General features: G+C 51.2%; 10 protein-coding genes across 10 annotated transcripts; 7 read left to right on the top strand and 3 right to left on the bottom strand.

Annotated features, from left to right (window-relative positions):
- Positions 1-1007: 1007 nt before the first annotated feature.
- VTN00DRAFT_4345 (uncharacterized protein) lies at positions 1008-3575 on the bottom strand (the record flags this gene model as incomplete). The annotated part of the gene is made up of 4 exons (XM_069430763.1): positions 1008-2066; positions 2120-3173; positions 3223-3377; positions 3435-3575. 4 exons carry the CDS (start codon positions 3573-3575, stop codon positions 1008-1010), a joined length of 2409 nt encoding a protein of 802 aa, XP_069289866.1.
- Positions 3576-3871: 296 nt separating this feature from the next.
- On the top strand, positions 3872-5783 carry VTN00DRAFT_4344 (uncharacterized protein; the record flags this gene model as incomplete). Its single annotated transcript, XM_069430762.1, has 4 exons — positions 3872-4046; positions 4107-4379; positions 4432-5557; positions 5618-5783. The coding sequence occupies 4 exons, from the start codon at positions 3872-3874 to the stop codon at positions 5781-5783; spliced, it is 1740 nt and encodes a 579-aa protein (XP_069289865.1).
- Positions 5784-7810: 2027 nt separating this feature from the next.
- On the top strand, positions 7811-8590 carry VTN00DRAFT_4343 (uncharacterized protein; the record flags this gene model as incomplete). Its single annotated transcript, XM_069430761.1, has 2 exons — positions 7811-8037; positions 8560-8590. The coding sequence occupies 2 exons, from the start codon at positions 7811-7813 to the stop codon at positions 8588-8590; spliced, it is 258 nt and encodes an 85-aa protein (XP_069289864.1).
- Positions 8591-8788: 198 nt separating this feature from the next.
- VTN00DRAFT_4342 (uncharacterized protein) lies at positions 8789-11907 on the bottom strand (the record flags this gene model as incomplete). Its single annotated transcript, XM_069430760.1, has 7 exons — positions 8789-8999; positions 9098-9370; positions 9432-9598; positions 9649-9836; positions 10502-10602; positions 11021-11206; positions 11354-11907. The coding sequence occupies 7 exons, from the start codon at positions 11905-11907 to the stop codon at positions 8789-8791; spliced, it is 1680 nt and encodes a 559-aa protein (XP_069289863.1).
- Positions 11908-13048: 1141 nt separating this feature from the next.
- Positions 13049-14210, top strand: VTN00DRAFT_4341 (uncharacterized protein; the record flags this gene model as incomplete). Its single annotated transcript, XM_069430759.1, has 6 exons — positions 13049-13114; positions 13264-13354; positions 13421-13446; positions 13529-13871; positions 13923-14089; positions 14142-14210. 6 exons carry the CDS (start codon positions 13049-13051, stop codon positions 14208-14210), a joined length of 762 nt encoding a protein of 253 aa, XP_069289862.1.
- A 270-nt stretch (positions 14211-14480) lies between these two features.
- On the top strand, positions 14481-16608 carry VTN00DRAFT_4340 (uncharacterized protein; the record flags this gene model as incomplete). Its single annotated transcript, XM_069430758.1, has 6 exons — positions 14481-14591; positions 14665-14835; positions 14893-14970; positions 15028-15448; positions 15527-16285; positions 16361-16608. 6 exons carry the CDS (start codon positions 14481-14483, stop codon positions 16606-16608), a joined length of 1788 nt encoding a protein of 595 aa, XP_069289861.1.
- A 383-nt stretch (positions 16609-16991) lies between these two features.
- Positions 16992-17256, top strand: VTN00DRAFT_4339 (uncharacterized protein; the record flags this gene model as incomplete). The annotated part of the gene is made up of 2 exons (XM_069430756.1): positions 16992-17159; positions 17224-17256. The coding sequence occupies 2 exons, from the start codon at positions 16992-16994 to the stop codon at positions 17254-17256; spliced, it is 201 nt and encodes a 66-aa protein (XP_069289860.1).
- A 44-nt stretch (positions 17257-17300) lies between these two features.
- On the bottom strand, positions 17301-17827 carry VTN00DRAFT_4338 (uncharacterized protein; the record flags this gene model as incomplete). Its single annotated transcript, XM_069430755.1, has 3 exons — positions 17301-17334; positions 17422-17530; positions 17725-17827. The coding sequence occupies 3 exons, from the start codon at positions 17825-17827 to the stop codon at positions 17301-17303; spliced, it is 246 nt and encodes an 81-aa protein (XP_069289859.1).
- Positions 17828-18644: 817 nt separating this feature from the next.
- Positions 18645-21325, top strand: VTN00DRAFT_4337 (uncharacterized protein; the record flags this gene model as incomplete). The annotated part of the gene is made up of 6 exons (XM_069430754.1): positions 18645-18735; positions 18819-18836; positions 18918-18994; positions 19096-19162; positions 19227-20410; positions 20474-21325. 6 exons carry the CDS (start codon positions 18645-18647, stop codon positions 21323-21325), a joined length of 2289 nt encoding a protein of 762 aa, XP_069289858.1.
- Positions 21326-22574: 1249 nt separating this feature from the next.
- On the top strand, positions 22575-24433 carry VTN00DRAFT_4336 (uncharacterized protein; the record flags this gene model as incomplete). Its single annotated transcript, XM_069430753.1, has 4 exons — positions 22575-22932; positions 23009-23030; positions 23100-23523; positions 23585-24433. The coding sequence occupies 4 exons, from the start codon at positions 22575-22577 to the stop codon at positions 24431-24433; spliced, it is 1653 nt and encodes a 550-aa protein (XP_069289857.1).
- Between the last annotated feature and the right edge of the window lie 809 nt (positions 24434-25242).

The raw sequence follows: 25242 nt of genomic DNA, 5'->3' as shown, positions 1-25242 counted from the left end.
CGCTTTTGGATTGGCAGGGTTAGGTAGGGGTGAGAGCGCCCAAGCATGCAATGAGGTTATGACATGGATGATTTTTTCTTTTTCGACTCCTACCGTGAGGATAGTCAGGCGAGGACTGGAAAAAAATAAAATGGGACGGGTCAAGTTAGGTGACCACTGCCAGGGGCAGCATTTCCAGTAATGGACCAGGTGGCGGGCGAAGACATTTGGCAATTTGCACCGACTTTTTTTTTTTAATTTTCAGTGCATCTTTTCTTGCCTTGAGACACTCGTTTCCGTGCATTTGACTTTTCGTCGATGGATATGATATCCCTCGATCTCCTTCTGCCCGCCTTCCTAGCTTAGTCTCCCGGAAATGCTCGCCTTCATAGGTGAATTGAATGCATGCATGTATGCTCTTTTAGCATAGAGCCATCTAGCAGTAGTATAGTTAGTGCAAATGCAGAGTTTCAGTGTAGTTGGTCGACTTATTATTATTTTTATTGTTTAGTTTAAGATGTCGGGTGTATATGAACGGGGCTGGAGCATATATATAAAGCGCGAGCAGTTAGACCTTAAACATCGAGTCGAGTGCTAGATATGATATCAAAACAGGACTCATCGAATAACTACCTACCCACCTACCTAACTGAGGATCACTTTTTTCTTACACTAACTATATGATAGAATACTGCTCTCCAAGGACAGGAAGGACTTCTGTAGGATGTCCACTAGGTCAACGGGTACTACTTGGGTAGGTAGTAGGCAACCCTGACTTCGGACATCCAAGTTACATACGCCTGAGCACTAGGAAATTATATACTGCAAATTGATAGCAGGTTGAAGAACATTACGAGTTGAAATAGCCTTTCTATTTATATAGACAGAGTAGATACGAACCTAAGTTGATTTGCTAAAGGGGGGGGAGAGAGAGGTGTAGTACACTTACGATCTGATCCGATCCGGCCTCTCAACTCGGCTCCCCGCGCAATCAGTGATTACAACTAAATTAATTAAATGAGATTAATTTAGTCCTCCTCGATCTCACCCTCCTCGCTACCAGAGTGCACCGCTTTCTCTTCCTTCTTCGTCTCCACCTCCATGGGTGTACGCTCCCTGTCCCGAGGACGGTCGCGGTCCCGATCTCTGCGCCCGCCAGCGCCTCTAGACCGGTCTCTCTCACGGCTATCCCGCCTGTACCGTTTGGCGCTGCGACTGGCGACGCTGTCCACGTCGCTGTCGCGTCTGCGGCGACGTTGGTGATCGCTGGTACTTACCGTGCTGCGGGCGTCGCCGTAGTCGAGCTCATCGCGGCTGCCGCGGGGGTCGGCGCGCGTGCGGTACAGACGCTCACGCTCTTCTTCGCGATCGCGGCGTTCGCGCTCGTAATGGCTGAGCGGGCGCCTGTCGCGGTCTCTGTCGCGGTAGCGATCACGGTCACGGTCACGGTCCCTGTCTCGATCACGATCATCGCGTCTCTCGCGGATAGGAGACAGGCCACTGGCTTTCCTGTAGGACCGCTCGCGATCGGCTTGGGCTTTGCGACGGTCTGCTTCGTAGGCGTCGGGCTCAGGGGTGCGGCTGAGACGGGTGGACGCCGCCCTTCTCTCCCTGTCGCTTCTGTACGACTGACCGTTGCGATAGTCGCGGTCGACACGGTCATAGTCGCGATCACGTCGGCCACCGCGGTCGCGGTCGCGCAGCTCGCGGTCCCTCTCCGCGTCTTCTTCCTTTTCCTTGAGACGGCGGATGACCTTCTCAAAGGCCGCCTGGCGGAGTTCGTCAGACTCAATGGCCTTGTATTCTTCGAGTTTCTCCACCCTGGGGCGCACTTGCTCCCAAGTGTCGGTGGCGCGGACGGGAGGCTCGAGGTGCTTGATGCGAGAGCGCAGCGCGTCAACGGCGCGACGTTGATGGCGGTCAGCCGCGTGCTTCTCATCTTCAGTGCGGCGTATCACCTTTTCTTGAAGACGCTGGAAAATGAGCTGGAGGATCTCAGGATCGATATTAGCTGTACGGCGATCAGTGCTCATCACAGAATTGAACTCTTCGAAAGTGGTCTTCGGGGTGATCTCATAGCGGTTATCCTGAAAGAATCGTTAGCAACCGCAGCTATTACTATTATATAAAGGCTACTCACATCCAAAACATCCAAGACATCATTGCGGGGTCCCCGCAGAGACCGTTCCTCTTCTTCCACCATGTCCCAGAATAGGTCCAGAGGAGTAGACCCAGGCTGACCGAGCATTGCTACATACCGAGGGTCATTTTCAATCAGAGGGTAGATGTTCATCCATTTGCTGCCGGCCTTGATCTTGCCCTGCGATCTGAGCTCCTTCAGAAGCTCGATGAACTGCTCTCGGTTATGGCGCTCCCTTCGCGCTTTGGCAGCCTTTTGCTGCTGGCGAGCGTCGTTGAAGGTCCGCTCGAGGGACTTGATATGATTCTCGAAAGCTGTCAGAATGTCTGATTTGCTCAGGGTCTTGAACTTATCGTCATTTTGAATCCTCTCATTAGATTGTATGATCCCCTGCGCCTCAGACCAGCGAGTGTACGGCTCGAGATCCAAAGCCTTCAGAATCGCAACCAACTCGTCCATCGCGGCCTTCCGCTTGACGGCTTCTTGCTCAACATGGGCCTTCTTGAGATCCGCGATGTACTCTTCGAAGAGCTGCCGCCTCTCGTTCTCATCGTTGGTGGACCTGAAGATGGTTTCGCCTTCGATGATAGGACGGATAGTCTTCCAACGAGTGTAGTGCTTGATCTCAGGATGGCTTCTCAGCATGGTATTAAAATCTGCTCGGAGCTTAGCGAATCTTTCTTTCGCCCGGTCCTTTTCCTGCGCGCGAACCTCAGCCGCATACTTCTCAAAGGCGGCCTTGCGGTCTTTGGGATCCTTCAGAGCACGGTACTGCGGGTCTTTAATCGTTGCACGCATTGTTTGCTCCCAAGTCCAGTCGGGTTGAACGCCACTGCGCCGCAGCAGTTTCATGAACGCGTTTTCTGCTTCTTCAAACGAGCTGTACTCTGGTTCTGTCTGCTGAGTACTTAGTGCAGAAGCAGCAGCTACTCCATTTGTATCAGGGGCACCATATCCACCGCGTTTGTCGGTGGCACTTCGATCGTGTTCGTCGCGGTCGCGCTGCGGATAGGTAGGGAAGGCGCTGGTTCCACCTGCAACGAAAGTTGGGCCGCTACAGCAGAGTTAGAGCAGATATAAGACAAGGAGAGACGATGACTTACGCTGCAGGTGGTCCTTGGGTGTGTTGAGCCTGCGCAAGAGCATTTTTGTAAACTTCTGGCATCTCCCAAGTACTCTGCTTTGTTTCCGTGTTGTACCAGTATTTACGTCCGCCCTCAGCGGTGTATTCCTTCCATGGCTGATTTGCCAACGCGCGCTGCGAAGAGTGGATGTCAGTCTTGTTCTGAGACGATAAACAATCATCCATACGAACCTCTATTGGAGTCATCAGCTCGAAGGGCTTCGCCCATTGTGTCTGCTTCGTCTGCACATTGTAGTAATAGACTCTCCCGTCGGCGTTACGGGCCTCCTGCCAAAGGCTAGGAGCGCCCGGCATGCCACCCACCGGATTCATCCCGAATCTGCTACAGTTGTAGTGGGAGAGATGTTGTCTTGCAGGAAAGGAGAGTGATGGCGCAGAGTCGAGAAAAGCGCGGAGCTCCGCAAAAAGCTGGCGTTGGGTCGGCTTGGCTCGCCGTAGCCGCTGTTTGTCGGTGTTTGCAGCGAGTACGGGGTGCTTCGCTGGAGCATGCGCAACGCTCGATATCTCTCTGCAGGCCGAGTCAAGCTGAAGCCAGATATCCCTTTTGATGGCTTCACTTGACTTTTCTGACTGATAGTGATTGAGAGCATGCCACTGTCACCTTCGCAATGCCTGGCTCCGACCTCCACGGGGAGTTCCTGAGACACGCGGTTCTAGACACGGTGGTCCCGCATGCTCCAGATATAGATATCGAGGCTGCGCTGACCTCCTCCTTGGAGAAAGGCGCTGGGGATTTGCCCTCTGTTCTGTCCTCGATACCGCAGCGCTCACTTTTGTTCTTTGGTAAGTGAAGAGCTGTGCCCCAACGTGAGTTCAGCCTCTTACTCATTCACAGCAATACAGATGAATTTGCTACTGTGCGCGTCGTCCTTAGACTCTCGAATTGCTCTGAACACTCCTTGAAATCCCGTCTTCCGAGACTAGAAGTCAGACTCGATGCCTTTGCGATCAGTCCTACAGACACGGGTATTGAGGGATCCACCTCCGCGAGGGACTTGATATTCTCGGGGGTCGTGGATGACAAGGAGGAGCCGCTTGTTGTCGTCAACGCATTCGAAGGAGAGGAGGGAAGCGGTAACCATGTCTATGTTATATGGAAGATCGAAGCTTTCCTCAGTAAGCTGTTCCCCTGGCTGAGCTTGTTGCAGCGTGTGCTAATGATGCGGAGATCGGCCTCGTATTCGCATTCAATACCCATCTGTAGTTTTCACAGCCTATGCGACTCTCAACCCTCCATCAAGATCCACAGGAGCACCACGTGAAGACGTATACCTTCCAACCCTTGTTCCCGCTTCTAGCAATGTCTTCTCGCCCTTGGCAGCAGACCCAGCTCTGAAGAATGCGGATCCATTTCTTCCAGCATCGCGGCTCCTGCGGGTTGTGCCCGCGACGCACGCAGAGGAGCCGATATATAACATTCAGCAACAGACGCATAATCCAATTCGAATTGTGCCTGCTGCCAGCGCAAGGATCAGGTACTCGCGCTTAAATACCTTCTCGGGCCGGCCAACGACTATTGCCAGCCTCGACTTTGAAGTGACACCTTTCCTGAATTGCGACGTTGTTCTTGATAGGGCAGAAGTCCATCTTTCCGACGGACAGATCGAGAACCTCTCGACCGCCTCTGGGCTTACTCTACCTCTAACATGTCGTCCAAGAGACGATATTACTCTGCTCTATAAGCTTACACCTGAATACGAACCAGATCCTAACCCTTCGACCACGGCCATGGTTAGCGTCTTGGATATTTCACTGGGTGGAGTAATATTACTATCCGATGACTGCAAGCCACGGATTTCGATGGAATGGAAGGCAAACGTGGATTTCTCCATACCTCTCAATCCAACGTTTGGTGGCCCGAGCCAGCTCCTTCAACGGACTAACCGTCCTGCGAGTCTTTCAGTGTCTTCAGCCCAAATCAACGGCACTCCAGGAGTTCCTCCGTCGAATCGAAGCTCCCTTCGCGAGCGAGCCTATTCCACCACCGATATGGGGGTGACAATATCATTTTCCGGTCCCGTCAGCGTGGAAGTTAGTAAGCCGTTCAATTGGGACGTCTTTATTGTCAACCGCTCCGGGGTACCACGTAAGTTTGCGATGATGGGTATTCCTCGAAGGAAGCGCGCGGATCCGCGTAGTCATGTCGCACGACCGTCATCGTCGTCCGCTTCTAACCCCAAAGAAAATCAAGTGGCGGAGGCGGTGACAGATGATAATATAGTGCATGCTATGCAGAAGAATGCGACTGGGCAGGACGCAGAATTGGTCTGCCTGAGTGCAGACGTGCGAGTTGGGTAAGTGATCCCTTGGCCTCTTCTTAATCATGCGCTTTGGTCTAATCAATAATCTTCCAGCCCACTCCTCCCTGGCACTTGCCACTCGACTGAACTGAAGCTGCTGCCACTGACACCAGGCTCACTCCACCTGGAAGCTGTCCGGCTTGTGGACGTCAATACGAACGAGTCGACGGATATCAAGGATCTCCCAGACATTGTGGCTTTTGAAAGGAAGTGTGCTTGAATGAATTCTATATACAACGCGCCAGGACCTGATTCAGGGTTTCGGGGCCCAGATTCTGTAAAATCCCGAATTTCAAATGTATAATGTGTAGAGTAGGCGGTATCAATGAACATATATATATGTCAACTGAATATTGCAGCCCGTTAGAGATTGTCATGCCTATGCCACGCCGTTTAATGTAATTCTATTTTATCTGACCAATCAGAACCCCCGTTCACCCTTCTACAATATCGGTTATTAAGGTAGTTAATTTCCGACCCTCGATAAGAATAAAGGTTCCGGAATATATGGGGGCAAATTTGACGTGGCATTCGACCCCGACGGGACGTATTCGCCACGGCCCTTTTCCCCGACCTGCATACCCGGGGTCATACATAGCCGCGGAAATGAGGCGTGCCCTGTACGGATATGCATAAGTTTGGTGTTCCCGAGTAGGTAGGATCAAGATCGCTGGGTCTTGCATCCATGATAGTCCAGGGTCCCTGACTGGGCGGGAGAGGGGGTCTGAAAATACCTACCTAGGTAACTTTGAGGACACACGTTGACTAGCTGAGACATCCATACTCTAGTTTGGTAGTAAAAGCACAGTAAGCGCTCGGAATAATAGGTAGGTATCTGTCTAATTATGATTGGATCATAAAATACTTACCTATCGTTTTACAACAGCTGAGACGGTAGGATATGTTCCTCGATACCAGAGCAATACCAGAGCAAAGATTTAGCACGCGAACAGCGCATGTGCATGCATGATGTCTCATCCCGAGGACCCCAGATCCCTTTTCCCGGTATTATTTTCCGTATCGTAGATTCTCTGAAGATCTTGTCTTAACTCATGCCGATTCGCGGCTAGCTGATGTTGCGGATCGCGGGTTACGGGCCGCGGGCAGCCTCCTAAGTACCCAGTAGTTAAGATTCCAAAAGTTAAAAAGGGCAAATATTCGTTCATTGCAGTGGTCAGCATTATGATTGGGCGGTACAAATTTTAGAACATCGAGAATTCCACCTTCTGACGGAATCTACTGTGCAGTATAGCGCTCCACACGATGTGATCTGTCGTAATCTGGATGCACAGATATTTTCCAGACCTACTGCATGGAACCACCGAACATAATCGAGATCTACATCTTGCATTTTTCGGAGTCCTGCGGCCTCATAATTGCATTTTCCCAAAACGTGGGATCAGCACGCGGATCCTTATCCTTTCTGGGTAAGAATAGTTTATCGCAAGGCGATTCGAGTTCCAGATGAGATCATTCCTCCGGTTAAGGTTAATGGTGACGGTTATCTTGTAATGAGGATCGAAAGCCGACTTGCAGGAGGGGAAAATTTTTGAGATATGTGCCTACTTGCTAGGGATGTAGGCACTTGTCCTTTATGACATCGTATTGTCCAGAGTTGGTAAGCAAGGTCTAAGAAAGAAATTTCATCAAGAAATAAACTATTACAACCTCTTCCAGCTCGTTAAATGTGCAAATTGCATTTTCACTACTGGCAGATTATCACAGAAATGTGGCAAGTAACTGGTTATCTTCGCACGTACACTTTATGTATAAGGCTCGTTGGCATAACCTTCAGCTATGCCACCTTCTTCTCTGCCTTTGCTGTATTATCCCCTCGACTGGCATTTGCCAGTGTCTAAATTCACACATTTGATAAAACAGCACGCTGGTAGGCTACTAAAAGGTGGCTCTTTACTAATGAGAATTTAATCGACCACGGCGGGATGGGTAGGGAGTCGGATGCTGGGAGATCTATGTGACAGATCGATCTCGCAGTTCAGAACATGGGTCATCTGTGGTCGAGTCCGTTAGTATGTGCAAGGTATTCACCAATTGTGAACTGGGATCTTAGATCCACACTGTGGGGGCTGCATGGATGGAATCTCCGCTGTCCAGGACATGGGGACTCGTGATCAGTGGGAGAATATGCGTGCATGGTGGATCTCCGTCTGTGGAAGTTGCATACGAGCTTGAACCAACGATCTCTACTCCTTCGAGAAAGAGTATCGCGAGCATGTACAGTCGGGCATGGCTCTCGTCAATGCCGTCAAGGTTCTTCAGGACCTGCTCTCCGCCTCTCCCAGTACTGCCAAGTTAGTCCTGCGCACCGTGCTGTGGGACCTGGAGAACCAAATCCACGACGAATGCAAGAAACTCGTCGATGCCGGAACGCTCAAAGAGAACCAGCTCCGATTCGCACGTGGAATGATCGAGTGTCTTGCTGGTAATATTTACTACTCAGCGACCACGCATCGGTATGCGAGAATGGTTCCTGGCGCTGCTCTTGAGAAGAACTAGAATCAGACTCGTCATATATATATATACCATTTGAAGTTATATGGGTCTATGTGTGATTGGTGAACATGCCAAAGCGATCGATCTCGGTATATACATCCTACGTTCGGACTTAAGAGTTTTGAAATTTGTTGACGTATGCCAGGGGTAGCCCCATCCTACCCTTCCCTTATTTGCAATGCAATGTCTTTGTTCCTTCAATCGCTCTTTTGCCAAGTACATGTGAAATAACTGGTAGGAACCACCGTTAGATAGTATGTAGATGTGCCAGTTCTTCAGAAGATTTAAGTGAGGCTGAGCCCAGCTGCTGGTCCTGCAGTGATACAGAATTCATTCTTTCCTTCCTTCCCTTTTTTGGAATAGAAACCTGTGGATGCCCTTCAGAGCGACAACCCGAACTATCATCATTAATAATATCGTATATATTCTGAGAAGCGTTCCATGTAAGTCGATTTGTTTTGCTGACGTCGGATTAAAGTCAGGTGTCCTGCAAATGTCCAGGATTGGCAATAGCGGCTTTCACTTTGAACCACTAGTCGAAGTTGCACAACACATTTCAGTCCGACAACTAGGAAAAGGCAGTGCTTTGTAAATCAAATCTATTACAGTGAAGTTAAATAAAGTCTTTTTTATTGCACTAAGTGATATTCTTTCATTTTGTCCCCAAGGGCATAATAGACCACATACGCTGCAAGTCTAGGACAGCCTTCTCTAGTTGACAAGATTCCATTCATACTCGTCGACCTCATTGCACCTATCGACTTCAGCCTCTTTATCCTCTTTTATAAAGTCAAGGTCTGCATCCTCGTCCTCATCCTCATCCTCATCTAGGAAGTCAATACACTGGCGCCGGATCTCTGCCCAAGTTAAACCATGCGCCCATTCCCGAATGTCTTCTGGCATATACGGGGGCCATCTGGTTCTGCAATATTAGCATGGCGACCACGTTTTACAACCACCAGCGGCTCTTTCCCCATTTCATCTCTGGATAGCAACTGCTTATCTTCTTCCACATCAAACCTTTGCAGGTTTTCCGGGGACGATATTTTCTGCTCGAAGAGTTGGCATGTGCGGGAGCTGATAACTGCGCCAGGGTCATCAGATTGGGTAGAACGGTAGATGGTGACAGAAGCCCCGGAGTCTACACCATCGCGCTGGAGCAGAATGTCCTTCCAAGTGCTTGGTTGAGGTCTGCGCCAGTACGGGTCTGCCATGAGCATATCGACCTTGGCGAAGCCGAGAAATTTGGAGTTGGGTGTGATGAAGTGGAGTTCCCTCCATCCATTCCCGTATCTGACCAATCATTCAAGAGTGTCATAGGCAACTTCGGTCCAGGCGTAAGCCTGGAAGTAACTTGAGTGCCCACGCAAGCCTGTAGTACACATCGTCTTCATCACCGATCGGCGTGAGCATCAAGGGGCGTCCACCGACGCGGACATGACAGATTTGTGACAGGGTGGCCGGAGGTAGTGCAGAGAGCTTGTCGAGCATATCTTCTGGATTTTCAAAGCTGAACAGTACCTGACCAAGCCAAAGTGGTGCGGCTTCTTTGTTGATCTGACGGCATGTACGAAGAATAGCGAATTAGGCGCAGGCTTGAACGTTTTTCTCTCAATACGACTGATGCTCCTCTCGCCAAAGGAGAGCCTGGTCGAGGTGAAGAGACACATGTAGATCTGATTGCGTAGCTCTCCTGGGAGTTGCAAGAGCATGCTGTCCTTTTGGGAGCGAGCCATGTCGGGGAATTTCAGGTTCAGTTCTAGGGATGTTAGCTGCAGTCAGTGCTTTTGAGGTTGTATTCTGCAATAAATTGACCACTAAAAAATATGCTTCAGTGCCCAATGACTTTTTATGGAAGCTCTTCTGCAGAAATGCTATTAGTAGAGAAGACGACGATCAAAGTGAGAATGCTACAAAGCTGTCTTGGTTGCGGGATACCTACTAGGTCGCGGGCGATTGAAGGGTCGGCCCCGCAGATAGGTACCTAAAATGCTATAATTGATTCCCTAACTCGGACATGGCATCCCTGGGCAAAGTTCAAATACCTAGATAGGTATTATTGTCTACCTGTCTAGACTCATGGAATCGTCACGTCTCTCTGAAAACTTAGGTAGGTTAGGTGCCTACCTTGAATAGGTAAAAAAAACGGGTGATCTTAGGTAGGTCGGATCAGATCATCCCTTCCTTGTCCACACGGAGTTCTCCCTTAAAGCCACCAGTTATTTGGCAACATCCGCCAGGGCTATAGTATGTACAGTAGAGTGCGACAAAAAGTGAAGATCCATAGCAATGGTGATTCCCTATGCTGGAGAAGACCCTGGCTGACCGCCAGGCAGACAATTCTGAACTAGATGAAGCGCTCAAAGTCATTTCAGAGTAATGTCCGTGACTCCTCATCCATCCACAAATGTTCCAGCTACTGACTATCAACAAGAAACTTCGCCATCGGGTTGTCCTCACGTTCGCGACGGAGGTACTGGGCGACTTCTTCCTCAAGATCACCCTCGGCTTTCCAACTCTCCGCCCTTCGGATACTCAAAAGTTATCTGTTCCAGCTTATCCCAGTTCCGCAGGTACTCGACTGCGTCTGGCCACGATCTGGAGAGAAGATATGGGCATCGAAGCTCTAATGTTTCCAATTCTTCGCTGCATCGCTCTTTCAAGACCCTTAGTTCCTCTTGGTGGAATGTGATATTTTCCAGCGTCAGAGTCTGCAGGCGGGGCCACATCCATATTTGCAGCGGCAGGATCTGAGCCGCAGACATCTTTGGCACCTCGTTATCGCAAGGATACTGTTTAAAGCTGATCATGAGGTCCTCTAGCTCTCCTATATCACAGAAAGCACGCGTCGCGTTTCCCAGGTGTTAGATCTCACTGTATGCACAGTTGTTGCTTGCAAAGGAGTTTTCTTGACATCATGGCTCGATAAAGATATGTAACCACTTCACCCTGTGTAGGACGTGATTGATGCGGTGCAGCTGCTCTGACGATATCTCCAGAACGGTAAGGTTATTGCGAGCGGAGATCGAGAAGTCGACTTCCCTTGGGAACGTAGAGGATCTCTCCAGGGCACTGAAGATGTCTGGGATGAGCTGTACAGGAGGGGTCATCTCTGCATGATAGCGGTGTCTATTGCAGCAAAATGGCTCCAAACGAATTGATTTCAGCCCTGCATCTGAGAATGAAGATGCATCTTCTGAATTGGACTTGGAAGTGTATATGTCGTTCGAAAGCACTACTCTTTGAAGCCGTGTGAATCATCAGAACACATCTCACAATCTGGATACATGCAGATTATCCTTCTTTGCAAGTTCTTGGTCATCATATAGGCAGAGATAGTCCAGGTGAGCATCTTGGAGGATCCTCTGACTGGGTGTGAGATTGTCCATGTCACAGTCCCCGTTGTGAAGTGCGTCCCATTCTTCCTCGATTTGGCGACCTTTGTCAAGTTCCCTACCCACCTGGTTCTGTTCTTCTTCGCTGCTACAACCCCAAAAAGCCCACCGTTCATACATTTCTGTCCTCCAGAATACATTATAGTTACGACACCGTGCGTATACTGAAAAGTCCTTCGCCACGAGGGCGTCGTAGAACGATAGATCGATCTCCACAGCTTCAATCGATTTGGCAATTGTGAGGTTCTGGGATAATCCTTCTAGCCTGTTTAGAGAGGTCTGTGATATGCGAACTTTGACATGGTGCAACAGCATCGGGGCAATGATTTCGGCAAGCCGTTTGAAAGCGAGACGGGAGGCAGCCAAGTCGGGAAAGTGGTCCAGATACACAACGCACTGGGCGAGTATCTCTGTCGGTAGATCTTGAAGTCCCATCTTGGCGGTATTCAAGGTCTCAAGTCATGCAAGTCCAAAAAAGACCCGTGGAAGTACTGGACAGTACAGAATTGGACCAGAACCTATCTGCATAGTAAACTCCCCTCTCGAAGTGAAACAAATAAATAAAGAATACTCAATATTAGTGAAATAAAAGACGGAAGACTTTATAGGTATACTAGAGCTTTGCTTAGGCGTCCCCACTACTGTAGGCTGTGTTGCATTTCAGGCCCTCCAGACTGTGCTGGTTACCCCAGTCATACAACGAGCACGACCCGCCCCGAGTCACTTGTGCGGCTTCAGCGCTACGCTACTCAATTAATACAGTATGAGAAAGCCGATCAATGGGGCGACTGTGGTTTTGCTCTGTACTACTAAGGTAATCATCCTCCTGCCTGGTCCGCTCGCGTAATCTTACCGACATCGACTTCCAGACTGTAGAGGGAGGTATATTCACATTAGGGATTTTGCTGTCTGGTTAGTAGATACTAATAGAATGCGACAATGCTGGGAGTGGTATTCTAGGAGATGCAAAATTGCATTTAGCAGTGCTAAAAAAGGATACCCACCTTCGGTGCTACACTAGTTCAGAGGGAGGGTCTGGGGAATTCCGTGATAAGATTACATGCAGATAGGCCTTTGACCATGTATACGGACGAGATAACAACTTAGGAATAGGCGATGAAAAAGAAGTAGGTAGCTCCAGAGGATCAAACGATCAGAGAAGCGACAGACGGTTGCCTGCGCGCATGACACCACGACATGGAAGGGTGGCGGTAAAAGCGGCGCCAAGGGACACACGCTGAGCCTCCCAGCATGCCGGGGGCGCCTGCGAGGATGATCCCCCTCGAATCTTTCATCCGTCATCGACCGGACGCTTCTCTCTCCTGTCAACCCGTCATCGAGGACGTGCCCTGGGATTCTTGAATCAGAGCTATTCGTCCTCTTTCTGACTTAGTAGTAGATCGTCTTCCCTGATCCCCCACAAAAAGCTGCCCTGCTGCCCTGATTTTTACCCGCCTTCTTTTGCGTCATACTGTCGCGTCTGGCCCCCGGACCCCGTTCGCCGACCGGACGAATCTCCTCGTCTTTCGATCCTGTTCTATCAGACCAGGCGGCCTGCTCCTTTCGGCTTTTCACCATGCTCAATACAACACGACGAAGGGTCCTCGACGGCCTGAATAGGAGATACATCTACGGTCGTGTGGTACGTGGTTGGACGGTTTATTTCTTATCGTCTTCGACTTAGACTACCTCCTTATCACTCTCTCCATACGACTTCACCTTCAAGTCCAATATGAATCGTTAGAAAGCTGAGGCTGACTCTCCTTCTTTTTTTTCTGTTTACATCTACAGCCGCTGCTCCACACAATCATTTTTCTGATCGAGATGGCTGTGACGATGAGATTAGCCTCTAAATTCAACGCATACTATGCGGAGAAGCCAGGTAAGGGTCTGATGTCTCATCAGCGACCGTTGAGGATCTGTCGCTGACATCAATGTCATTCAATAGTCCTGACCACGATGGTCACCAATGCTGTATGTCCACCGAGCTTCTACCGCCCGAGACTCTTTGCCCTCCATTTGTATCGCGAGCCCGGTCTAACAACCACTTTTCCAGGTCCTTGCCGGTGTCGCTGATACTGTCGCACAAACGATCTCAGCTGTGAAGGCTCGAGCGAAACGCAGATCTGTGGGCGCAGGTGATGACTATATCTCGATTGAGATCCACGACCTAGACAAGGAGAAGCCGCCTGCACTGGGAGAGCTGGGATTCGTCAAAAACCCGCCGCCGTTCGACTTCGAGCGACTTACCCGATTCATGGCGTATGGTTTTTTTATGGCACCGGTCCAGTTTCAATGGTTCAAGTTCCTGTCGAAAGCGTTCCCGCTCACCAAGAAGAACGCCACGATACCTGCATTGAAGAGGGTAGCTGCGGACCAGTTCATGTTTGCCCCTGTTGGTATGGGCATCTATTGTCGAGAATCCCAAGGACATTGGCTAACAGGTCAAGGACTGTTCGCATTCTTCTCCTTCATGACCATTGCTGAAGGAGGAGGCAGGAGGGCATTGGTGCGCAAGCTTCAGGACGTGTATCTGCCGACCCTCAAGGCCAACTTCATTCTGTGGCCCATTGTTCAAGTTCTGAACTTCCGAGTGGTCCCAATTCGGTTTCAAATCGTAGGTTCCCCGCCATCCTATGATGCAAGCGCTGCAACTGACATCTCGTTAGCCGTTTGTCTCTACTATCGGGATCGCGTGGACTGCCTACCTGTCGCTGTCCAACTCTGACGATGACTGAACGAAAGCGGGGTTATGGCGTGTGCAGACAATAACCATGCTTTACAGGCTTTGGTTTTCTTGTTTCGGGTATCGTTCAAAAACCGGTATACTGGCTTTGCTTCTGCTGTGGGTTATATGTATAGGGCGTCCTTGGGCGATTTAGGGGTTGGGGAGTTTGAATTCTGCACCAGTCAGTTGACAATTTGCAAAACGTGTGAAACGAGACATGATGTAGCCAGATACGTGTCTTTGACAACGAGTATATGATGGAATATATAACGTTGCTACGATGTGCGTACAGATCATGAGTACCCTGAGACGGGCCGATCAGCAAGGATCAACGGATGGCAGCAGAGCTCCGTACCGCCACGGTGAAGGACCGAGGAAGAAGCCTTACCCAGTCAGTGCGCCCGGTCTGTTCCGTGGAGCGTTTTCGAGCTTGTGGCTGCGGGACCCCGGGCTGCTGACATCAGTCCCGCATCAGCCCGACGGCGGCTCCATCATCCCACCTCTCACCGGAGCCCCACCATCTCAACAAACGCGGCCAGCGACGAGGATATAACCTCCTTTTGGCTCCCCGCCGCTGCACCGAAGCTCTCCTCCCTTGGCCCATCTTCTGCTCTGTTTCCGTACTTCTTCTCCAGGTATCTCACTTGACCTCTCTGTCTCTGTCCAATTGTCGCTGACCTCGACCAACGCAGAACACCGCAGACATGTCTCTCTCTAGCAAGCTCGCCATCACTGACGTCGACCTCAAGGACAAGCGTGTCCTGATCCGGGTACGTCAATTACAGTGTGTTTCAAAGGAGGAGGTGCTGACGCAATAACCTCACCAGGTCGACTTCAACGTCCCCCTCGATGCCAACAAGAACATCACCAACAACCAGCGTATCGTTGGTGCTCTGCCCACCATCAAGTACGCCATCGAGAATGGCGCCAAGGCCGTGATCCTGATGTCCCACCTGGGCCGTCCGGACGGCAAGAGAAACCCCAAGTACAGCCTGCAGCCCGTTGTTCCGGAGCTGGAGAAGCTGCTTGGCCGCAACGTCATCTTCACCGAGGACTGTGTTGGCAAGGAGGTCGAGGAAACCGTCAACAAGGCCTCCGGTGGCCAGGTCATTCTGCTGGAGAACCTGCGTTTCCACGCTGAGGAGGAGGGCAGCTCCAAGGATGAGCAGGGCAACAAGATCAAGGCCGACAAGGAGAAGGTCGCCGAGTTCCGCAAGGGCCTGACTGCCCTGGGAGATGTTTACATCAGTAGGAACCCCCGTACCCAACATTAATTACATTTGCTGCTATGCTAGTTGCTAACCCTGACTCTTCCGTGTCTATCAGACGATGCATTCGGCACTGCTCACCGCGCCCACAGCTCAATGGTCGGTGTTGACCTGCCCCAGAAGGCCGCTGGCTTCCTGGTCAAGAAGGAGCTTGACTACTTCGCCCAGGCCCTGGAGAACCCCCAGCGGCCCTTCCTTGCCATCCTCGGTGGCGCCAAGGTCTCTGACAAGATCCAGCTGATCGACAACCTCATTTCCAAGGTCAACATCCTCATCATCACGGGTGCCATGGCCTTCACCTTTAAGAAGACTCTTGAGAACGTCAAGATTGGAAACAGTCTGTTCGATGAGCCCGGCAGCAAGATTGTCGGCGAGGTCATCGAGAAGGCCAAGAAGAACGGCGTTGAGGTTGTTCTGCCCGTCGACTACGTCACTGCGGATAAGTTCGCCGCGGACGCCAAGACCGGCTATGCCACCGACGCCGACGGCATCCCAGACGGCTACATGGGTCTGGATGTCGGCGAGAAGAGTATCGAGCTCTACAAGCAGACCATCGCCAAGGCCAAGACCATCCTCTGGAACGGTCCTCCTGGTGTCTTTGAGATGGAGCCGTTCGCTAAGGGTACCAAGGCCACCCTGGACGCCGCCGTCGCTGCTGCCCAGTCGGGTAACATTGTGATCATTGGCGGTGGTGACACCGCTACCGTCGCCGCCAAGTACGGTGTCGAGGACAAGCTGAGCCACGTCTCCACCGGCGGTGGTGCTTCGCTCGAGCTGCTGGAGGGCAAGGAGCTGCCTGGTGTTGTTGCTCTGTCAAGTAAGTAAATAATATAAATTTCCAAAAGGGGGAACTCCCATATACCCTATCATCATCAATAAAAGGGGAGATTAGCGGTTCTAGCCATATTGGGCTCTTTTGGCGGGACCATAGTACGGACTGCATCTACTCTTTTTTTAGTCACTTGGGGACCAGCATACATCACTCCCTTCAGTGCCACGTCAACTTTTCATAATCATGGCTACAATCACATCATGTCTACGACTATAATGTACTCAAAGCAAGCCAAATTCAAAGACAAGTTTTCCGACACGGACTACGATTCTAATGGCATGAGAATAGAGATAGGGCCAAACCTCTAATCTGCGTTCTCTGCTGCTCATATATATATATCGTAACTCGTATATACAAATCCATGTACCTGGACATCATGGGTCTAGCTGGCTACCCAGTTTAGGTAGGTAAAGGGGTGATAGCCCTCGGGTGTCGTTCGCTGAGATGGGTCGACGTTTCGCAAGCTCAGTTTATTCTTTAGAGTGGTCCAGTTCTACGGGCCTGTTACGTGTTCGGGTAGAAAGAAGCTTCTGAACGCGCTGCAAAGAACTTGTTCCTCTGATCAAGAGGCTTCTGGGTAGGATAAAGATCAGCCTAGACGTAGACGAGTGCGTCGTCCCTTTCCCTCTCTTTCGATCTTGCAGCTTTTCAACTCGATGACGCCTGTGGTCCTTCCCCTCCCCTTTTGGACATGATAAACCGAGCACGGTGCGGTTATCTCCATAGAAACTTATTTCTCTATCATACCCCCACTTCTCGGTTCCTATCATTGTTGTACGGCGACATATTTTCGGCTAAGAACAACAATAACAACAATACCAATAATGCAACCCGGAGACTTTTTCATTTCATCCGCTTGGTATATTCATCATCTGCCTAATAGAACAAATCAAATCTGTCTCTCTGTGCGCTCCTACAAATAGCTCGCCCGCTCATCCATCGTCGTGATTAGGTAGGTAAACATATCCCGCGGTTTGTTCCGTTCGTTTGTTTCGTTCTTTTACTTGGACGCTTCGACTTTCTTCAATTCTTCCCTGTACGTGGAGCGAGGGTTAGCGCTGCTTCTATTGTAACGTATACGAAGCCGTGTAGCATCGTCGTTGTCCCAAAGGGAGACGCACTTTAGCTGCTTCGAGAAATCCTCGCTGGCGTCATCGTCGTCCCAGCTCTCCTCCCAAAGGTGGACGTTGCCGCCGTTCGCGCCCTGCTCGGTCTCTTCTTGGGGCCAGTCTGTGCGAGACAAGTACATGTATGGTCAGCGCGATTGTTGATCGTCACAGGAGATTTGAGGACCCCGGGAGGAGGGGCTTTTGACAAACGACAGAGCGGTGGCGGGGGAGAGAACAGAACATCAAAGGAACATGGCATGGCACAACCAGAATATGTGAGGTGCGCAGCTGTCGTTAGAAGAAGAAAATACTCACCTTCAACCGGGAAGTCCTCGAACTCGTCATCCTCCTCCAGCACGGGAGGCTTCTGCTGCTGCTGGGGCTGTTGTGAGGTTTCGGGCTGGTTCTGAGCTGACATGGCGGATGGCTGAAGTGCGGATGGGGGGCGTATTCAGAGGCGTGGGGCAGAAGAAGGTGAAAAAGAAACCAAGGAGAAGCTGAAGAGCAGGAGAAAGAATGGAGGGGCTCTGCTGAGTTATCTAGCACAGCTGTTGTCGGGCAGCCTGTCTGGTCGGCGAGGCAAGGTGGATGGTGATCGCGGAGATACTCTTAGGTTATTATCGCTCTAGCTTGTCGGGGCTCTAGGCCCTAGCTTAGTGTAGCTTACAGCCTCCGTACCTCTCGCAACGGTCCCCCTGGAGCTGGCTCTCTTTGTGCCACGCCGAAGTGATGCTACTCTATATTTAACTGCTTACATTTCCTCGTATCAAGACTCCCTACAGCTGTCTCTTGTCAGCCGCAGACGGCCAGCCCGCCACTGGCTGAGCCCGTCGACGTCAAAAGCGCCGGTTCCAGACGCGCCGTCCGCCTTGCTCCGCCTCGTCCGTCCGCCAGGCACACGATCTCATATTTCTCCCGCCCCATCCCGCATGTCGCTGTCTCTCTCCCCTCGTCGCGTTGTGTCCATGAAGGGATCGGGCTCTCTCTCACGCTCCGGTCGATGGGAGGACCTTGGATTTCTTCTCCCCTCGTCCTCCTCTTTCCTCCCTCCTCCCCCCTTTTCGTCCGTCGAGTCCGAACCCCAAGCCCCTCCTCCGGAGAAGAGCGGCTGACATCATAGGGATTCCGTTGCCTTCTTTTTTTCCCCGTTTTTTTTTTGCTTTTACCTTTTTTGTTCCCTCCGTCCTTACCTGTATTAATTCCGTTAATTCCTTTTCCATTCCTTCAAGATCAATATGTTTAGAGTGGGATCATGGCTGTACGGCAAGAAGCCAAGCGCCAATGCCTCGACACAGTCCCTTGACTCCCTGAACGAGTCACAGGATCGTGAGTTCAGCCCGGGAACACTTTCTCCGGAACCATTCGATGTGGCTGACTGGTTTTCCCCCCCCCCCTCTTGGTTCCAACAGTTGAACATGCTTTGAGAGGTATGTCTGTTGTGAGCACTCCGGAGGCTGGTTGTTTCAGGATGAGCGCTCGGACGTGAAACTGATGCGGTGGTGGCCCAGCGGCGACTTTGGTGCTCAATGACGATGTCGACGGTGCTGAGGAGGGCCTTGACCAGGGTAATTCGTCTTATCATAAGGTACGCGAGCTGTCGAGTGCGGCGGGACATGCAGGACCGGAATTCGCTTTGGGTTTGGTTAACCGTTCTTGGCCGGTGTACTGATTTATTGTTGTTCCTAGCTTGGAAAGGGCGTCGTCGGATTCGTGCGAGCAACGTTGGGTTTTGAACAGGAGGTTATGCGTGAAGGTACACGGCTTGTCGCTCCTGTTCCGTTGGTGTGCATCTGACATTGAGTCCTTTGTCTTCGCAGCATCCGAACGACTCGGCGAAGCTGAAACAAGCGCCGCAAATGACCAGCATCGAGCGCAGCACAATGTCCACGCTCAAAATGCTTACCGCTCGCAGATATATGCTCCGGGGGCCGAGTTTGCGCTCTGCCAGGCCATAGCTCAGCTTATGGGTGCTATTGTTGGAGTGCTTAATGAGAGCCTGACGGAGAGTATAAAGGCATTCTACAAGCTGAGGAAAGCGTATATAACTCTGGATGGTATCCTACAAATGGAAGAGAAATTTATACAGGGCAAACCGGCCGGAGATGTGACAGATTCGCGCAAAGCGTCGATCGATTCGACCCATCGGATCGGACATGCTGCGAGCTCACCTACGCTGGGAGGGGAGAAGAAGTCGGCAAAAGCCAGCCCGTCACCTTCGAGATTCGCATCAAAGAAAGGGCGAAGTCGAGGTTCTTCCGGCATCCGCAAGTCATCGGAGTCTCCAAGTGGAACGTCAACCGAGCCGGAATCGCGCGACACTTCGACCGCCCAACAGGGTCAGGTAGAGGGCCAGGAGCTGTCGGAGAAACTGTCTGAACTGGCGCTGTCTGATGAGGCTTCTCACTCCCGGGTTTCCTCCGCAGCGAATCTAGCGGGCATGCTCAACCACGATCCCGACTCGGAGATCTTCAGCAACCCGATAGACGTTTTCGTGCATTCCGGGGCGAATCTCTGCTTTGGTATCCTTCTGCTGATCATTTCGATGGTACCTCCAGCGTTCAGTAAACTACTCTCCATTATCGGCTTCAGAGGGGACAAACAACGAGGCTTGCGGATGCTCTGGCAAGCGAGCAAGTTCCACAATCTGATGGGTGCGATTGCGGCGCTTGCCCTGTTGGGTTACTACAACGGTTTTGTCCGATACTGCGATATCATCCCCGATGCGATGACTGAGGAGGACAAGGGTATCGAAGGCTACCCCCGGGAGAGACTCGCCTCTCTCCTGGCGGAGATGAGAAGTCGGTTTCCCAAGAGTCAATTGTGGCTCCTGGAGGAGTCCAGGATGAACGGCGCCAACAAGAATCTGGAGGCTGCTTTGAAGCTGCTGTGTGGGGACAACCGCAGCCCGCTCAAGCAGGTTGAAGCGTTGCGTGTGTTTGAGAGGAGCCTGAACGCTATGTACCTCCACAAGTATGGACTCTGTTCGCAGTCTTTCCTTGAGGTATGTATTCACCGTTCCTCTCGATTCGGTTCCTGGTTTGCAGATTGCTCATGATTGATCCAGTGTGTTGAGCTCAATTCCTGGTCTCGGTCCTTATATTATTACATCGCTGGATCATCACACCTTGCTTTGTATAGATATAACCGCGACAGTGACCCTGCATTTGCGAAGAAGCATGCTGAGAAGGCCACGGAGCTCTTCCGCAAGGCGCCAACGCAGGCGGGCAAGAAACGATTCATGGCACGGCAGTTGCCTTTCGATGTGTTTGTGACGCGCAAGGTCGCGAAATGGGAAGCTCGTGCCAAGGAGTGGAAAGTCGACCTTGTTGATGCCGTTGGCGTTGACCCGGTGGAGGAGATGATTTTCTTCTGGAACGGCCATGGCCGGATGACGACGGAGCAGCTAGAGGAGTCGTTGAGGAAGCTAGCGTGGTCCGAGAGCGACGCCAACAAGCACTGGCACCGAGAGGGTCTAGACGAGAAGGCGATTCTGGCGCTACTGCGAGCTGCCGTTCTCCGTTCTATGCGCAGACATGGCGAGGCGAGGGAGATCCTGCAGAACCAGATCTTGAAGCATGACCGATCTCTGTTCAAGGGCGGTTTGAAGGACGACTGGACCTGCCCGGCGGCACACTACGAGATGGCCGCCAACCTGTGGATGGAACGCCCGACCTATGTGGCGTTGCATGACCCTACGAGTTCTGCCCCTGCTGAGGGCACGACGGGTCTGGATGCTGAGAAGCTTAAGCTCGAGAGGGAAAAGGTGCGCGAGTGCAAGGAGTACCTCGAAAAGGCGGCCAAATGGGAGAGCTACGAGCTCGATGCCCGTATCGGGCTTAAGGTGACGGCGGGGATGGAGGCGATTCAGAAATGGGAGACTTCCCATCCTGCTGCTGTCACCGCCTCGCATGCTTGAAAGACATGTGCGCAGCCGCTTATCTTATCTTTTCTTTTCTTTTTTTTTCCTACAATGTTTATCTTTTCTTACGGCCGGCGTCGGATCAGAGCTGTAGGTAGACGTAAGGTATATATCTAGCACTCGCTGTTTGGTGTTGGATGTACTGTACTGTACAAAAGTGGAAATAGAGGTGAACCTTTTTGTCCAGGATAGAACTGCTCTTGAAATAGGCGTCAATGATTCGGTAGTTAGGTTGTTTCAGTCGCTCAATTAGCTATCCAGTAGCAGTTTCATACTTAGCTCATTCCGAGTACTCTTAGTACACATCCTTCCCCACATCGTGCATGTAGGTAGCTTTAGATCTTATTCATCATCTACAGCACTGAATCTAATAGGAATTCAGTTCTGTTGAATCGCATCTTCCAGCATCCTCCATCAAGCATATCAGGTCATGTGACGGTGCTCCTTCCCGATGGTCGTCGGGCTGCTTGCGGATTTCTCTCTCAGTTCGCCTCATCTCCTGTCCATCATCTTTCAAGCATCCCCGAAGAAAGAAAAGTCCATCCGTGAATTTCTCAGACGAGCTGGGACATCTCAATGATTTCAGGCACAGAAATAGTCATGTTTTCCCTATCAGACCCTCTCCATGAGTCAGTCAGTCGGAGCTCCGATAAGCCTGCTATCGGCCGACTTCCGACGCTGGTGGCGACCTCAAACGCCGCTCGCTCGAAGCTCGCGCCTCCATCCAGGCCGAGAAGGTTGCCGGAAGAGCATCCGATGCAGACTCGCGTTTTTACGAGCATCAACGGCCGTTCTGGCTGACCCACCTGATGGACTACCTGAAGCACGTTCTTTCGCCCTCGAGCCCGCGGTGGAAACCGAATCCGGCAAAGACGGCAGAGGTTCAATGTCAAGTATGATTTAACACAGTTCTTGCTCGGTGGCCGGTCCATGGACCGCGCGCTGCGACCCTGGAGTGCTGTTTTCGTTCGCCTTCTGACGTCGTTGCGTTTCTCTCTTTTTTCTTTCTCCTCTTTCTTTTCTTTTTGTTCCCCGGTTCGAACTCTCTCTCTCTCCGTTTCGTTCCTGGTTTTTTCTTCCTATTCTTCTCGATTGTTACGATTGTTTTTGTCGTTTGAATTGTATATATCTTTCCGAGCGTTGGGTCTTCGTCGCATTCGCACCGCCAGCCCAGCGCGAGGGGATGTCTTGTTGGAAACGATTTAAACGACTAAACAATTGATTACCACGGCGAGTACGGAGTACGATGGCAGCGGAGTCCATAACCTGCGCGGCTACCGACCCCCATGAGTCGGATGACAGCTCGATCGTTTCCGACTCCAGCTCCGTCGCTGGTCCTGCCGACGACGTTGGAGCTCTAGAGAAGCAGACCACGGTCGCCTCCGCGGTCTCGACCTTCGAGAATCGTGCCCATGCGGTGATTTCGAGGATTCGAAGTCGCGAGCCTGGACAGACGGCAAAGTTTACGCACCCGCTGGCCCATACGAAGACGGGGCCCGATGTCATTGTCGACTTTGACGGACCTGATGATCCGTACAGACCCTTGAACTGGGGGTTCAAGAAGAAGGCGGTCACAACGATATTGTATGGATTGACGACGATGGGTATGTTTTTTTTTTTTTTGTTGCGTGTGTGAGAGAGACATTGAGCACCGTTGCTGACTATATATGTGATTTCCAGGTGCGACTTGGGCGAGTTCTGTGTATGTTATATTCATTCTATTCGGCGGCGTTGGCGTTGTTCGGATTTGAGAAAACTGACAGTACAAAAGCTACTCCCCAGGAATTGGACAGTTATCTTCCGATTTTGGGATCGGAAAGGAAGTCGGTACACTCGGTCTCACGCTGCTTCTTTTCGGTTTCGGTGTTGGCCCGCTCATCTGGGCGCCGCTTTCCGAGGTGTATGGACGAAAACCAGCTGTCCTGGCGCCGTACTTTATAGCCGCTATATTCTCCTTTGGTACCGCAGCTGCCAAGGATGTACAGACGGTTATGCTTACGCGATTCTTCGCCGGTCTTTTCGGTTCCGCCCCCGTGACAAATACGGGCGGTGTTTTAAGTGATATCTGGTCTGCCGAAGAGCGCGGTGCCGCCATTGTCGGATATGCATTGGCCGTTGTGGGAGGACCGGTGCTGGGACCAATTGTTGGCGGTGCAATCGTGCAGAGCTATCTGCGGTGGAGGTGGACTGAATACGTGAGGCTTTTTTTTCTCTGATCTGTTATGTCATAATAAACCAGATACTAACTGTTCCAAGATCACCGGCATTATGATGATGCTCTTTTTCACACTTGACGTTATCTTCCTTGATGAGAGCTACCCTCCGATACTACTGGTGTACAAGGCTCGAAGGTTACGCCACGAAACTGGCAATTGGGCTCTGCACGCCCGACACGAGGAGTGGGACGTTAGTTTCAAAGAGCTGGGCAACAAGTACCTTATCCGTCCCTTCCAACTTCTGACGACGCCGATCTGCTTCTTCGTCGCTCTATATGCGTCGTTTGTGTACGGTATCTTGTACCTCAATCTCGCGTCCTTCCCCATCGAGTTCCAGGAAGAACGAGGCTGGAACCTGGTCGTGGGCGCCCTGCCCTTCCTGTCACTCCTCATCGGCATTCTCTTCGGCGCCGTCGCCAACATCACGAACCAGCGCTTCTATGTCAAGCGCTACAAGGCGAACAATAACCGCCCCGTCCCCGAGGCCCGCCTCCCGCCCATGATGGCGGGATCCATCTTCTTCGCGGCCGGTCTGTTCATCTTCGGCTGGACGTCCTCCCGCGACGTCCACTGGATCGGCCCGCAGTTCGGCGCGGCCTGCATGGGCCTGGGGTTCTTCACCATCTTCCAGGCCGCGCTGAACTATCTGATCGACACGTTCCAAAAGGCGTCCGCCAGCGCGGTCGCGGCCAACACGTTCCTGCGGAGCGTCTTCGCAGGGTGTTTCCCGCTGTTCGCGAACGGCATGTTCCATAACCTGGGCATCGACTGGGCGTCGAGTCTGCTGGGGTTCATCGCCGTGGGATTGATCCCGATTCCGTACCTGTTCTACATCTTTGGACGACGGATCAGAGCGAGGGGCAAGTGGTCCAGGGCCTCTGTATACTGATCATCCTCCACTCTACTCCAACACGGGATTCATCGAGACATACCACGCCCATCATCTCTCTCTTTACAGCACACGAAATGAGAGCGATGCTCATCATGCATATGTTGCATTTCCATCCGGTATATATTTTATCCATCCTCATCACGACCTCATAGACAATAAGCACGCATTTTCCCTGGTCATTTTCATTTGCATAGAAGATGTCTAGATACCCCCGAGGGTAGCTAACCCCTGTTTTTGCTTTTGTTTCTGTTTAATTCCATATCCCGTATTTATCTGTCTGCGACCTTTTTTTTTTCTCATGGAGCAACGATGCCATGCATGTTACGTTTTTGTGACGCGGTCCGATGCGATGCGATACGTGATATTATACATAGATACCAAGAGCATTTTGTGTATTATGTTTTGCATGGTTTCTGATTCTATGGCTCGAATGTTTGTCTGCTTATATATAGATCTCGCATGTGCTCTGTATTTATGCGCGCTGGATTGCATGTACGTACTTTAATTTATGTTTATAGAAGTCTGAATAGACGCATAATCGGGTCACAGTTTGGTGACATGTAATAAGTCTTTGAGAGAGAGAAGCCATGCCTAATGAATGCTCGTAATTAGCACAGTGAAGTGTCCCTGCTTCTCCGCGGTATTATTACATTACCCATCCCGCGTCGTGATTGCGACATCGCGCTCCTTCCCATCCTAACAACCTCGAACTTTATCGATAGACTAGACCATTTTCAGATTGGACAATCGGATCCGGTAAACAAACGAGTTGTTGGAAGCTTGAAGATTAATTACCTATATTCCTC

Source organism: Thermoascus crustaceus (assembly GCF_041956765.1).
Source record: "Thermoascus crustaceus strain CBS 181.67 unplaced genomic scaffold VTN00scaffold_2, whole genome shotgun sequence".
NCBI lineage: Eukaryota > Fungi > Ascomycota > Eurotiomycetes > Eurotiales > Thermoascaceae > Thermoascus > Thermoascus crustaceus.
Note: the sequence above shows the minus strand (reverse complement) of the source record. Positions and strands in the feature narration are given on the sequence as shown.